Source organism: Pempheris klunzingeri, chromosome 8 (genome assembly GCF_042242105.1).
Source record: "Pempheris klunzingeri isolate RE-2024b chromosome 8, fPemKlu1.hap1, whole genome shotgun sequence".
NCBI lineage: Eukaryota > Metazoa > Chordata > Actinopteri > Acropomatiformes > Pempheridae > Pempheris > Pempheris klunzingeri.
The window spans coordinates 3452619-3468388 of NC_092019.1; the positions used below are offsets into that span (position 1 = coordinate 3452619).

The following is a 15770-nucleotide window of genomic DNA, read 5'->3' on the forward strand; positions in this document are numbered from 1 at the left end:
TTAGTTAGGTTCCTACTGAAGGTTCTATGATTCCCTAAAATATGTGGGCACTGTAGTTTTTAGCTGATAATACTCAGACAGGGGAAATAGTGCATTTGTTGGGGTCTATTTTAAAACCATGCCGTACACATTTGGTTATCTAGTGAGTATTTACAGCACCAAGGTAAGTGGGGCAGACTGAAAATACACCACACTGCCTATTCAAAGCAGTTAGTATTTTATTTGTGAAAGGTCAATAATGTTAAAACATGACTTTGTACACATTCCCTGTAATTCTGAACTTTTAAAAAACAGAACAAGTTTTTTTTTTCTTCACTTATGTGTTAGAAGGTGTGAAAACACAAATACATCTGACTCATTTATACACCTGCCAACAGTCAAAGACTGTTAGAGGCAGGATGTAAAGCACAATACATGAAACAGGGAGACAACAGCAAAGAGCTGGTTTTAATAAATTTTGGAGACTAGTGTAGTGTAGGACTGTGCAGGTGTGTGTGTGTGTGTGTGTGTGTGTGTGTGTGATGAGGAATGGGGAGCAATAACTTTCACTAATTGCTGCCTTTTTGTTGTAAAGCGTCCTTTTGTCTGCTGCCTTCAATCAGGCTAATGTAGATGCCCTTTAAATACCCTTTAGAGTCAGGCTGACTCAGACTGGCTTACCCCGATTCTACAAGGATGAAATACCTGTTTTCTTTTCCTTTTCGACTGTACAATTCTTAATGAGGATCTCTAACATTTAAAGCAATGAATTATGAACATACTGCAATGGAGAAATGTATTCTCCATGTAATGAGTTCATTTTATTATATATTTATTTTATTAGATTACATTTCCTTGCTCTCTCTCTGTAAAGCATTCTTGGGTTTCTTGAAAGGCACTTTATAAATCCAAGTTGTTATTATTATCATTATTGAAAAAACATATTGAACAGCAACACTAACACCTTTTGCTCGTACATCCCAATAAGAAAGTCTTAATGCCCCCAAAACAAAGTATAAAAAGTGATAATATGTAATTTCTTTGTGTCCTGAAATGTAAAACTTCTCACATTCATTAGATTACACACAGCAAAATCACTTCCTATACTGCTCTCAGACTTTCTGCTCTGCAGTGCCTCTAGCAGTGCCTGTGATGTCAAACTGATGTTCTCTGATGATTAAAAGTGAAACACCTTTTGTAAGATCTCTGATAAAGGAAAATTGCAACCTGATGGAAAGTTTCACCCACAGAGAGCAGAGCACAAACATTTCTACCGTCATGGTCCACGATGAACTTTTGTCAACACACAAAGCACATCATGTTATTCCAATCATCTCCTAAAGATAAGTAGTGTAGACAGTGTTTGGATGCAGTCAAGCTGTCATCAATGAAACCCCACACTGAATGTTTCACTTTAAAAGCCTACCTGTGAAAAAGGAAGGATTATACCTACTGAGCTGTTGAAGTGACGGGTTTCATTCAAGGTAGCTGACAGCATAAAAACAAAACCTGAAAAAGGACAAATCTAAAGTGGAAATGATTGGAAAAAAATAGTCATGTTGAGTATTTGTGTAAGAGAACAGAGACAGTGGTGGGTATGACATGGAGCTTTTGTTGTTCAGGATGAATTAGTGCTGTGGATATGAACAGAGTTGAGGCTGCATTAACACATTAAACAGGAGCAGATCAAACACCGTGGAAGCTCCTTATGCAGTTGGTCATGATTATTATTATTATTATTATTATTATTATTATTATTATTATTATTATTATTATTATTATTATTATTACAACATATGTGCAAAATAAGAAAAAACAGAAATATATAAACACACATTGGTTACATGTTCATGGGCTCGTTATCCATAGGTGGTACACAACAAAAACACATATTTGCTGTTGATAGTGTGTTATTAGTGTTATGGTGCCTTTTTGCTGCATACTAGCCCACCAATTCAAATAATGCTACATACTGTAATATCTGAATCATTTACTCAGAACGTTATAACTTCTGTATTTATATAGTTTCTGTATTTGGTTTGGTCTAATGAGTTTACTAACTTATTATCTAGGGTTTGCATCTTAAACACTTAACGCATGTCGATCCCTCAGTCAGAAGTAGAATAAACACTTCCTTCCATCACATTTAGGTTGACTTGGTTCTGTCTTCTGCTTGTGAATTCTGTTACACGCGTGCTTATTCGGCATAATCAGACATGCATGAAGTTTTTCAGCCATTTTGCCATTTGCATGAAAACGACTGCTGATATGGTGTTTCGGACATGGAAGGTGAAGGAACACAGCCTGCTCACATCCGAAGGGGCGAACAGAGAGATACTGTAGGAAAGGACTCTGTGGAGGACTGCGGAGTACACAACATTAAACCACAGCAGAAGTCCAATCTGATCATTACAGAGCCATGCAATAAATGGACCTCTCCCCATTAAAAAGGGATGCACTGAAATTGCCTTTGGCCTTTTTTGAACAAGGCTTTCTTGGTGTAGTGGCGGATATGAATAATATCTGTTTGTGTTGTGGAGGTGTTTGTAGCAAAAGCAGCAGGTAATACAAAGTAATGAATAGGCTCAAGAAGGAAGGATTAGTCCTTTTATGGCCTATTCATGCTGGCTGAGGACACACAAGATACACAATCAACAAGGCTGGTTCAGCAGCCAGACAAACTCTGGCAAACCGCACAAAAGGGGTTTTAAAAAGGCATTCATTTGTACACATCAAAAGAGTCTATTCCTTTTGTTTTTCAGGGTGATTAAAATATTCTGGGTTTGGACATGCAGGGGGCTCATTTCTGATGGATAGTATAATGTAAGCTTACTACAAGTCTGCTTTATGCTGTATTTTGTTATTTGGATGTCTGAATGATGTTTACCAGGAGGTGGCACTACAAATCTCATTGGGTCCTAAAAGGGTTTCTTCCCTTTGGGGCTTGAATGAATCAAAATCATGACTCATGAATAAAATTTGTATGATTAAAAAGTCAGAAATGTTTGGAACAACATGGAAAAAGGGTTCATCCTCTTGAGAGCATAAATGTCCCCTGTTGTATCAGATTGAGATGTTTCTGGGTACAAATGCAAATTTGATGATCAAGATATAAAGTCAGAGAATCATCACATTAGGAATCATCTTCCTTGTATATGTATATCTACTTATGATTCAGTGATGTAATTGAGACATCTTCCTAGCCAATTTTTAAATGGTTCATTCATTCATTAACTTGGCAGGTGTCTCAGTAGCCAAGGCTACGATTGGTGTCCAGGATACTGGCTACTTACACCCAGGTGTATTTTGGACTGGGTACATTTTGTTTTTAATGTACGCTTCCTTTTACTGTTGTGTTTATTACTTTTGGTGCCTAAACATATCCCAACTGCAACTGAAAGTCTTCTGACCGACCCATGTGAAGACCGTGTTTTAAGTCTCTGTACATATACTGTGTTATTTAATTTGTTAGTTCACAACACATCTAAATAGCTCAGTTTATGTAGCTGATCTAAATGTGCTGTAATTGTGTTGCGGTTTATAGAAACAAAACTAACATGCAATAAAAAAATAATGAGTCAATCCAGCAGTCAACCTTATTCTGATCCTTAGCTGGTGAGTTCAACAATATGTTTCTTTGCCTTCTCAAACTAAGCAATCAGGACGATTCAGCCACCTAATCTCCTGCTCCTTGTTAAGTTCAAAAGTTAATTCTCCACAAGCTCGTGTGGTGTTGTAATTATCAGAGGCCATCACTACATGAAACAGTGAGAAGTCTTTACCCACGTCCTTGAGCTGGCTGTAGCCTTTTTACTCTCCACAATAATCAATAACACTCTCACTGTTATAGACCTGTTGTAAACATATGTGGGTAATTATGTGGTGTTATCAAATATTTTGGACTGTCCAGTTCATTAAACATGTTCTATCTCATCCCATTAACTTCTGTGTATTGGCAGCATTTCAAGGAGCTCTGCTGTTTTAACCGTGTTAACTACTTGACCGGTTGTGCTTGGTAACACTGAATGCAGTCACGTAATGTGCTGTCAAGGCCATGTTCACAGTAACAGTACGAACAAAAGTCAGTACTTCTATTAATTCATTCATTAATACAGTCTATTATGGTCAGGATGATTTAGCGAGTTGGGGAAACACATTTAGAGAAGAGCGGATTTACTGTTTCTCATGCATAAGAGCGGATGCTCAGGTTTGAAGTTAATGTGTCTGATCTTTTTGCTGATGTCGCTTTTCAGTTAATTCCTGTTGGCAAATATCCAGCGCTACCACTGGAATCTGGAGAGCAAGAGCTTTTAAAATGATGACTGTCTGTGCCCTCAGTTAATGTAGTACTATAAGAAGACTAATGGCACTAAAGAAACTCAACAAAAACAGCAGAAAATGACCTGCGTATTATAGTCTGAATGCTGAAAACATTAATTGGTATTTTGGGGAAATTTAGCTGATGAGAAAAGTTGTCTGTCAGATAACAGTGTCATCATTTTTTGCAGCCACCCAATTTTACTCTGTGGGAAGTGCTTAACAAGTTTATATCATTGCTTAGAGCTATTGATAGTACAGTATTACAATTTAAACATGCATTAAATCTATACTACCTTTAAGTGTACAATCTATCAATATAATTCTAGCCAAGCAACGACTGACTTCATCTTGCAGGCTAAATTTAAGCCACAAGATTGAAGTCTATAAACCATTTACTGAGATTAGACTTAGCCAAACCTCAATACATCTGACATCAATCTGCCAACTATAGAGACTGATTGCTTTACAATGTGACTTGCCATCACACAAGACTTCAAATTGCCTATACATCTTTGCTGGCTGCAGTATTTGGCTTCAAAGATCAGGATGTGTGTAGCCTAGCTCATCGTTACGCCCAGTACTGATACCAACACTTCTAATGCTCAATGATTAACACATTGTATCTTGGGTGGTGAACTCTGCAAATGATTTTGGGAGTATGTACTGGAACAATTTATTGACAAACAACACCTGAATGCAGCGACTGTAAAATTGCCAGGTTTGGTGCCATAGTGTGTGGACACAGACCTTTACCACCTGTGCTCTTCAACCACATCTGGCAACCAATGCTACAGCTGCCTAAATGCTGCAAAGAAGTGATTGACAAGCAGATAGTTTGTCAATAAATGGTATCACCAATCATCTTGGCCTGGGTTTGGTGCCCAAAATTTATTAATTCCTAGTGCCCTATTAAAAATGATTTGGGATCATAAAAAACTTTTAGTTAGAATAATTCAATAAAAATCGTAACACAACAAATTGACCCAACGATCTGCTCTTTGTTGCCTCAGACAGCATCGAAGATTACATCCAGACGACATCATCCAACGTGGAATCAGCCAATCAGGAGCTTGCGAAGGCCAACCAATACCAGGTACGGTTAAGTGCCTCATACCACAGCATGTTTCACATTTTGCATTCACTTTATTCAGTTTTAATTTTGTGTACTTGACTGAGCTTTCGCATTGTAATGCAGTCACAAGAAGCTTAGCTTGATCAGCCATGCAAACAGGGACTTTGCTAACTAGATTACACAGCTTTATCACACCCCCCCACTAGCATAATAACAGAGATGATGTAATTTCATGTCATACTTTACTAGCTTTTGCCTTCAGTTAAACTAATTGTATTTAGAGACAGAAAAATATGAAGTGCGTGCCTGGAGCTTTATGAAAAGACAGAACCACATATATGATTCCATGTCCGTGAGCAATTTTTTACTTCTGCTGTGATAATGGTCACACATTTGCAATTTTGTATTGACTCAGAGAGGAAAGTGTATTAATGCACAACCCCTGCAACCAGAAATTAAATAGAAAATGTTCTGTTTTTGGAGTGGCTACAATTTCCACTTCACAGCATATATCGAAGAGACGTCTTATAAGATGTCCAAGCATCCTTTCTTCTTCTTTTCAAGCAAATAAATGCATCTTCGGCCATTCTGTCAGTAGGCCAGAGCTCAGTGTGTTTCTGTGCTGTGGCCACTGGCTGTGGTAAATCATTTATTGACTTGTATTTAAGTGTCACTGGATCCATAAAAGATATACCTTTTTTACATGGGTTGCACAGCTTGTGAGCTGCATCTGAATCAGTGATGTCTGTCTATTAAATAAAGTCCAAGTAAAAGCTAGAAATTCATATATAAACTGTTCTGGAAACCGTTTTAATCTGATACTAAAACTATATTTTCTTTGAATCATATTTTAGCCACACAGCCATAGACTCAACTTTCATTTTTCTATATTTGCATGAACGTTATATCAGCAACTATTCAATATGAAAAATGATTGCTGGGCAGTTTCCAGAGTCTGCCGTGAATGCAGTGGTTTCTGCCTGTCCCCCCCATGCTGCTTCTCTACTAGTGAGCGAACAAATGAGCGAATGGCAACAGCTTTCCCATTAATTGTCATTTCATTATCTCAAGGAGAGCTCAGCCGTGACCAAGCTCACACTGAGCAATTTAGCTCTCCGCCAATCCAGACAGCCGCTGTCTTTACAGAGGCACAGCAGCCGAATGGAAGGAAAAAAACAACAAAGGAGGAGACAGACAGACAGACAGACAGACAGGCACATAGTCAGACAGACAGACCTGGAGAGAGGAAAGTCCATATTCTGCACAGTACCCATCTTGACATCAAACCTGATCACTTTTCTCTGTGTGGAACACTGCAAACGTTACAGAGTACATACAGAAACAGGCGATACCAAAATCAATATGATTTCTCATCAAATGCAAAGTCTGTTTTATATAATAAGACGATATATCTCTGCGCATGGCCACTGACCATTACATTCATTAAGTTGTTTTCAAACTGTATGACTACACCATCGATGTGTATCCAAAACTATATTAAAGCTACAGTATGTGAAATAAGTTATATAATAACTGACAGCTTCATTGCTTTCATCTCTTACTCTGCAACCAACATTTCATTCAGCATTTCGCTGCCTACTTTTCAGCTGACATTTCACTGTCTTCATTGCTGTACTTCAAATGAAGCATCGACTGGTTGCAGGTTTACTGGTTACTGGTTTCTTACTCATCAATCGACAGTTAAAGAACTTAGGAAATGAGTTACTTACACCTGTTACTTGCTCACATCTTCTTTGTCATAGTTTTTTCTTTAACTGAGTGTCACTGCTTTCAGGGCTGACACTTAAAGTGATGTTTTCAGCATCTGAATATAAACTGATACCTCAGTGGGTACTTCAGCAGACAATTCAAGTACTTTCAGTCGTAACACTCGAGTTGACAATTCTGTTGCTGTCACAGCAGCACAGCAATGGACGCTTCAAAAGCTGAAGTCTCTCCGTTGATTCCATTTCAGCTAAAATTTCAAATGTTTTTATTGCTTCTTTTCAGGGGTTAAATGTCAACTGACATTTCAGCTGCTTTCATCTTTTACTTTTTATATGATGTTTGACCGGTTTGCTTTGGGTGCTGTCACTTTCACTGACACTTTACTGCTTTCTCTACTGTACTTCTATGGAAACGTGTTTTTTCATGAACTGACAGCTGAACCGCTGTCGGAGCTGTACTGTAGTTCACCATAACTGAAGCTGATTTTTTTAATCTAAATTATTATGTATCACCGTCAAATGTCATGTGACATACAAACATTTTATTTATCACTTTGTAATTGACATTTCAATACCTGTATGTCAGTGGATGCTAAACTAGCTGCATTTTGATTGTCAAGTTCAATTTCTCTTACTGTAAATTCTCACAAAGTAAAGGGACATTTCACTGTTTTAAGTGCACACTCTTTCTAACTGCTTTTCTCACTTACTGCTGCTAATTCATTTGGTTTCAGTGAATACCACTGAAACGTATATCTCACACCTTTGTACAGAATTTCGTGAGCTAATAATTAACTTTAGTTAGTGTTTTATAGTCTTTTTGCCAAAGGATTTATTTGTTATTTGATATCACTGCTTGAAATTAGATCAGATTTCTGTGGGTTTGACCAACGGTTGCTGGTTCAGGTTCACTCGGGTGTCAGTTATCTGAGTGTTGGATATGCCCTAGAACCTCTAAATCTACTTTAATTGCCTCTAGGGACTGATGTGAACAATTTAACCAGTCAGTAACTTGTATTTACCCAATATGAAGTGAATGTAGCGTGAAGTTAATGGCACTATTGTGATCACATAAAAATTTTAAGGAACAGAGAGGGGGAAGGGGTTTGCAGGGACTTGAAAGAAAGAGACTGAACACTTTGCAGCAAGTCTAAGCACTGATGTAGCCTTGAACACTCCTTGATCCTACATGCACCACTGCACATCTCTACCAATGGTCAATTAAGAGCGGATGTCATTTTCTCCTCATGCACCGCCTTGTCTACTCACTTTACATTGAAAATAAATTGAATCTATAATCCATTATCTGGAGGCAGATTACTCTCTCCGCTGCAAGTTCTCTACTTGCAGTGATGTTTTATCACCTCATCTGTGTTCAGTGGACCACAATGAGCTCTGATTGTTGATTGCTACACAAGATGGTTTATAATTACCTATAAAACACAGATGTTGTAGCAATTGAGTGAACAAAAGCTGTGGCCATTTCACATTTGGGAAAACACTACCACATAACTGAAGATATTGATTTGATCTGATGTAATTGTTAAAACTTAAAAGTCTGTCAATCCTCAAAGCTAGTGACTACATTCTTCTGACTTTCCAAAAGGAAAAGAAAAACAAAAAGATCGATGCAACAGTTTTCCCCTGGCTTAATTGAGGATAATACAGAGTGCTAGCATTGTGATCACCAAAGGAACAAAGGAATAGGGAGGGCAAGGAAAAGAGGACAAGAAAGGAAGATGGCTTGGAAATGAATGGGTAGACGGATGAATGGACCCATCGACGCGCAGGCACATACAAATTGTTGCCCTTTTGACAAATAAGATAATGAAAAAGAATAACCTAATCACAGTGTTAAAGCTATGACTGATCACTGCACTCAGATGGGGGGAAGGGCTAATGCTGACAGATTGCAGGGAAACTGGCTTACTGTTCAATCACTCTCCCTCCAGTCCTTCTGGACTCTTTATGCTACTTTGAAGGATATGGAGTGGAAATAACAATGTTTGAAGTTACCCAGGTGGATGTGAGTGACACTCCTCTGACTCTGCCCGTATCAGCCACAGCTAGCATGAGCCAGGAGGAGGAAGGCTGAGGAAGCCTGACTTCAAATGAAACACTGACTCCTTTCTTAGATTAATTTAATTAATTTCTTAATACTTTTTAGTTTCCCTAAAAACAATAATACATGTCAAAAGGCCCACTAGCTGATGTGGTGTCAATCAAAATACAAACCATTTCAAAAGCCTTACCAAATGGGCAACTATACATTCATCCTGAGGATGGAGCTAGATAAAAACTCACAGTTATTAAAGTTAACAGCGTTTTAACCCCGTAGGAGCAGGCGTGTGTGAAATAATCTTTGAATTATAGTGACATTTGTGCAATGGTATTTTTGTTAGAGTGAAGGTCAGGAGATCACCAAAAAGATAAGAATCCATCCTCTGGGGACCATCACTGTATATTTGGGGCAAAATTCATGGCAACCAGTTGATTTCAAGATATCTGTCCGTGGAACAGTGTTGATGGCAGAATGACAAACTCCATTATCAGTTGCTCTACATGTCTGTGCGGCCAACTTCAATATCCTGTTTTATTTTCTCTCCATATATTTGTATCTGATTTTGAAATACCAGAAAGATGAAACAAAGGTGAAACAAATGTGGGAAATGATCAAGACAAACATACATATATTGAAATGATTCTTGGATGTTGTGTTTATTTCTGGTTGTTAATTCATTATTTCCTGTTTTATTTTGTCACTACCTTCCTTTGTGTGGTTTCCCGCCCCTGTAATCCTGTAATTGTCTGCACCTGCTCCTTGTTAACCTCACCTGTCGTTGCTCCCCTCATCAGTCAGCCCTCTCTTATACCTGGTCAAAGCTTTGGTTGGTTTCAGTGCTGTGTTTCACTTCTGTATTTTCATTGTGGGGTTGTTTTTGTGTGTGTCAAACTCTTTAAAGATCTTTGAGTGTCTCTACTTGGGCCCTTTCCCTGTCTAGCATGTATATTGCTTGATTCCTGAAACAAATATAAGAAAGTTGTGACATTGTGCATGCGCTTAATAGAGTCCAATAGTGTTTGTATAGTGTTTTTAGATTCATAGCAAATCAAAGACATTTTTGACCATAGCTAACGACTAGCTGTAAATGTTGCCATATGTTGATCTAAGCTGATCGATGTCATTTTGACAAAACTCTTGCATTTTGCTAGTTTATATTCAAAAAACTTTGACATTGTCGTTCAGTTGAACATTTACAAAGTTTCACTGACAACATTGTCAGGTTATCAAAACCATTCCTTTTGTTTAAAATATGTCTGGTATACTTGAAAACTCCTCCACCGAACACAGAAGTTTGTGCACCTTGATTCCAGTTTGCAATTCAAATGAGTGTTTCAAGTGCCACCTACAGAAACTTGATCAACAGATGCCAAAACAGAAAGCCCAGGGAAAAAAAAAAGTAATCACAGAAGCAGTCATGCTGTTAGACAGATGATATGTGGATGTGCAGTACCAGAACAGGGCAAAGTGAAAAGAAAGCAACAGCAAGAAAGCAACAGCAATGATTACATACATCACAGTAACATGTCGTGCAAAGTAGACACATGTGAAAGGTTGTTTGTCATCCTCTACACAAGCTGTACAGCACTCCACTCATTTTGCAATGGATCCATATATGGTATTTATACTGCACGTCTGCATCTCATTTGAGTTGCAATATGTGAATCAAACTCCACCTTGCCTCATCCCAAGAAATATATTTCTACCTCAAACCCCAAATCTGTGAGCAAATGCCTGCTTGGTTGAAAGCCACAGCAGAGTGATTCTCTGTGAGAGCAACAGCACAAAGCCAGGTTACACCACACTGCTGGTGCTTCACTCTGACTCCCACACACACTCACACACACACACACACAGATGTGATGTGAAAGGCACTATAAAGCAAGGCTTCCCCTATTTAATCCACATGATTGTACACACCACACTTTGCTCTGAGATTAGTTCACCTTTCTTGCTCAAGGTTATCTATTGTAGCAATGAAGATGCCTTTTGTGAGTCAAAAAAGCTTTAAACTGTCTTCATTGTGGTATCTTCGAGCTTGAATGAATCGTATCAATGAATGGCTGTTTATCTACCAGCCTGGTTACAGGACCTCTTAATTGCTGTTTAAATCTCTGATTTGTTCAGAGATTCAAAAAGGCGCTTTCATATTTCTCTTTTCATTAATGGCCACAAAAATGCCAACAAGAGCATCAACCTTAATGCAGCTGTACAGGTTGTTGTACATTGACGGACTAACAGCAGAAATAACAGCTGTTAAATTAGCACAGGGAAAAAACATGGACTGCACCCATAGCTTCCTACCACCAGCGCAGCTTTTGTGTCAACTGAAACTTGTCTTGCATGGTGGATATGTCACTAGCTAGTGATTATTAATGGCAAAACCAGAAATCGGATAACATTAACATAATGCCAGGCTGAATGAATTTGGTAAAACAAAATGGCATTTCACTCTGAGATCAGGCTGATCAGTCTGAGCAGGTTATGGAGTTGAAATGATTTTATACCAAAGTATAAATAATAATTTCTTTGCATGAAGTCGACAGCTTCTTTAATAGGGCTCTATGTTCACTGCATTTCTTTAGTGCCTGCCTTCATATTTACATCATTGCAGTGCCGGATGTCACTTGGGTTTGTCAACATCGTGGTCGGTGAACAGCTCCTTGTTGTTGTTTGGCTCTTGTCTGGACAACCAACACTTCTAATGAACTGTTGATTGGACACGATCTTGACATTGCTTATTTGCTGTTCAGTGGCTGGCAGTAGAGATCTGCTAAATAAATCTCAAGACACTCAATAAACGCTAGTGTGGTTGTAGTCCTGTTTGTTTTAGTGGTTTATCAAGAGTTTCTGGCAGGATTGCTGTCAATTTCTCCTCAATGCTAACAGTGTAGACGTACATTGGCAACTCGTAAGAAAGAAAGTGGAGCAGTATGTACACATCAGTCGCTAAGATGTTTACTGTCCCTTCAAGCTTTTCTTTGCGCTGAAAAATCATTTCAAACACATCGTTCCTCACTTGTTGCCATGATGGTCCACGCAATATGGCCAGGGGAGAATCAATATTGCATTGGTATGTAAATCAGCAGGTTCTGACGTGACTGTTCAGTCTCAGCTTGCCAGTTTTCTCTCATTATGTTGCTGAGGTTAGAGAGGAGCGTCCACCATGTCAAAGGCAAACAACATGACTGGCTGTTATGCTCTTTGTAACAAAAGGCCAATCAATCTTTAATAAAAGGCCAAATATCCAATCCAGTCCAATGCTGCGGAGTGCTTTTGTTCCATTGTTGACAATGGCTGTCACAGGGCTTCCTCCCAGGATGCCAGGATTGGCCATGAAGTCTGTGTTTATTTGCTGCTCCTCTTAAATATCATAATCAGGGTGACTGCATGGGACTCTGAGTTTTATGTAAATTGCGTATAAGCCGATTACAAGTGAGGCAGTTCCGCTGTAAACATTATTTATTTTATGGACTTCCAATTTTCCCAACCAGATGCGATAAAGGGGAAATAATATTATGGCCATTATCATAGCATTGCATTATTGTTGTATTATGAGGATATTTCTCATGTCACGCAAGGTAAGTCATTTTTCTCCGAGAGACGGAGCAAGTTTGTCTTCCATGTAAGGGAGGCAGAGATTAGATAGATCGTTGTTTTGTACAGTGACAGTTCTATCAGGATTAATAGTTATAATTCAGTTTTTTCTATCCTCCATTCCACATTAGATAGAAAGGTGTTTTCCAAGTGGTTTGTGGTTGTTGAAAATCTCAGAGGGCCTTTAGAAATGTTGAGAAATTAAGAGGTAAACAAGTCATTTACGCTCTCCTCTCTCTTCTCTAACTCTTTCTTACTTGCTCTTGACCAGCACTGCTGACCTTCATATACGTATATATATATATCTCTCTCTCTCTCTCTCTCTCTCTCTCTATATATATATATATATCTATATCTACAAGTGGGATTCATTAAACAAGAACAGTTCATGATCTGGCTGGACTGATATGAATGTGGCTTTGGCTATTTTTGCCCTGACCTATGAAAGATTACAGTAAAAGTGCTCAATATTCATAACAGTTCACTGTTGGTGCTCTGCAGTCCTGTTAGCGATGGCAGCACTAGTTGCTTGGTACAGCTTTCAGATATTGCTTTCAAATCTGCTTAAAGAGGAAAATGCGTAAAGAGAAAAAGTCGGGGTTAGATCTCAAACACAAAGGCTTTGTATATGAGGTAGGTTGCATTAGGTAGCGATAAAGGACTCGCAGAATCCTTTTCTATCTCCCTGCCAGAGGGTTTCTCCCCCTGAGACCTGGAAGAAAAACAGATTTATTTGTGTATATGTTTGTTTTATGTTATTTAAGTAATTGGGATGTAGGAAACACATCACAAAGACAAATAATCTGTTTACCCCCTCCTTGAATCAGTGTCAGTGTAACTAAAACTTAAGAACTCTTGCTTATGTGCCACTTCTAATCCAAAATGGGGCATGGGGGTATCAGTTGCCTCCTCAGGCTCCTTCTCAGATGATATGTCCTCTTCTGAACATACAAACAAACAAACAAAATACTTTCTGCCTCACTCAGTGCTGTTTCCTGCAGTATGGAAACTGTAAAATGAGAAGAATCAAGTCCCCCACAAAGCACATGGGTTATAATGTCTATTTTGAAAGGCTCAGATTGTAATATAACATAGTTGAGACTCTTGTAACTAAAAAAACATCCTTATGGAGAACAGAAACAATATATATATTCATACATGTGATCCCCCCACCCCTCTTTTATTGCCATTAAACGTGTTTGCTGTGAATCCATTTTGAAAAGACAGACGATGTGCTCTGTTGACCCACCACACCCCCATGTTTGTTACGTCCCTTGAAATCCCAGGTTGTGCTTTTCACAGTACATTAGCACTAAAATAGACTTCATGCTTGGTTTTTGAAATAAATGCCTTAGTGTCACGTCTCCCACGGAGGACAAATTACCAGGTCTCGCCAAGGTGCCCAAGGTGGATGAGTTTCACCCTAAACTGCTGAAGGCTCAGAAATTCGTAAATCTTTTGTGACTAACATATTTCTTTTGTATCCTGTGGAGGTTTGGGGCAGCCGCCATGGACAGACGGATAGGTCTGGTGGTTGCATTTATCAAGGGAAGTGGAGGGAGGATGTGCGTTTGTAAAATGGATTCTAGGTGCCAAGTCTCAGATTCAGTTGGTGCTCTACAGAATCTGCCCTGATCATGGGGCAGTGAAATTATTTTTTACCTTCACAGAAATACCAAATGGTTCAAGAGTGTTTTGTTGACTTGGAGAAGGCCTGTGGCTGTGTCTCTGGAGGTCTTCTGTTGGATGTGCTTCCACTATTAAGGTGCTGGGTCTGTTGCAAACGTGGCATTCATTCTAGATCATTTTCAGTGGGTGTTAACTTCACCAACGGCGATCATCTTGCGATGCAGCAAAGGACCGGAGCGTCTGTGTTGATGACCTCATGCTTGCATTTCTGCTGTTTGCCGATGATGTGGTTCTGCTGACTTTGTCAGCCCATGACCTCCACTGTGCTTTGACTTCAGTTGGCAGCCAAGTGTGAAACGGTCTGGATGAGGGTTAGCACCTCCGAGTCTGGGGCCAGTATTCTCTGTCAGAAAAAGACAAATCGTTGCCTACAGGGATGATGGGGGCAACCGCCCTGTTGAAGGATTTTAAGTATCTCAGGGTTTTGCTCATATGGGCGAACAATGGAGACTGATGCAGCAACTGTAGTTATGTAGTATGCTTGAATTTGTTGCTGTTATTTTGCAGTTTGTCATGTCGGTATAAACAAAGTTTCCCCCTGAGCCAAGCAAAAACAAACAAAAAAGAAACATTTATTACACATATTACCAAGTGTATGTTATTTCCACTCAGGTTTTTATATGCACAAATTGAAAATGCTCATAAAAACAGAGGCATGGATTGAGGATATGCACCTACTGCTTGGTTTCAGTACAGAGTTCATGCAACAGTTAGTGATAAAGTTAGAAACACTGAGGAAAATAATACTTAAGACGATTTTCGACACTGACTGGAATAGAATTTTAATAAACTTGCTTTTTTGCCATCAACATCATGATTTAAGATACTGACTGTAGCTGTTTGAAGCTGGAAAATATCAGCGACCATATCAATCTTTTAAAAAAAAAAATCCATATTGATTACACCCCAGCTTTGAACCACCCCCTTCCTGTTAGACATTAAAGATGAGTAAAAAGAGGTGTCAGGGGGAAGCTGTCTTCTCCCTGAGGACTTGCAGCACCCATAGGCCCTGAAGTGCTGGCACTATGGACACATTCTCTGGCAGATTAAGTCACTGATGATAAGAGCATCCCTCCTCTATCCTCCTCTGTCTCTCCCTCTGTGAGTCTCTCTGTCCCGCCTCTCAGCCTGCCCTGCAATCTGGAAAATTCTGGTTTAAAAATACTGCAACACTTCCTTTGTTATACTAAGCCCTTTTTTGTTCCCCCTCTACCTTATTTATTTTCTTGTTCTCCCCAAATAACAGCAGTGCCAGGATGACTGAGCGGGAGAAATAGAAAAAAGGAGGGAAAGAGTATATGGATGAGAGAGGGAGGGGGGGAGG

General features: G+C 39.0%; 1 protein-coding gene across 1 annotated transcript in view; it reads left to right on the forward strand.

Moving 5' to 3' along the window:
* Positions 1-15770, forward strand: part of tsnare1 (T-SNARE Domain Containing 1) — a 115886-nt gene that overhangs the window by 77746 nt on the left and 22370 nt on the right. Inside the window, exon 10 of the mRNA XM_070834789.1 lies at positions 5310-5392. Coding sequence (XP_070690890.1) covers positions 5310-5392 — 83 coding nt within the window. The remainder of the gene's footprint in view (positions 1-5309; positions 5393-15770) is intronic.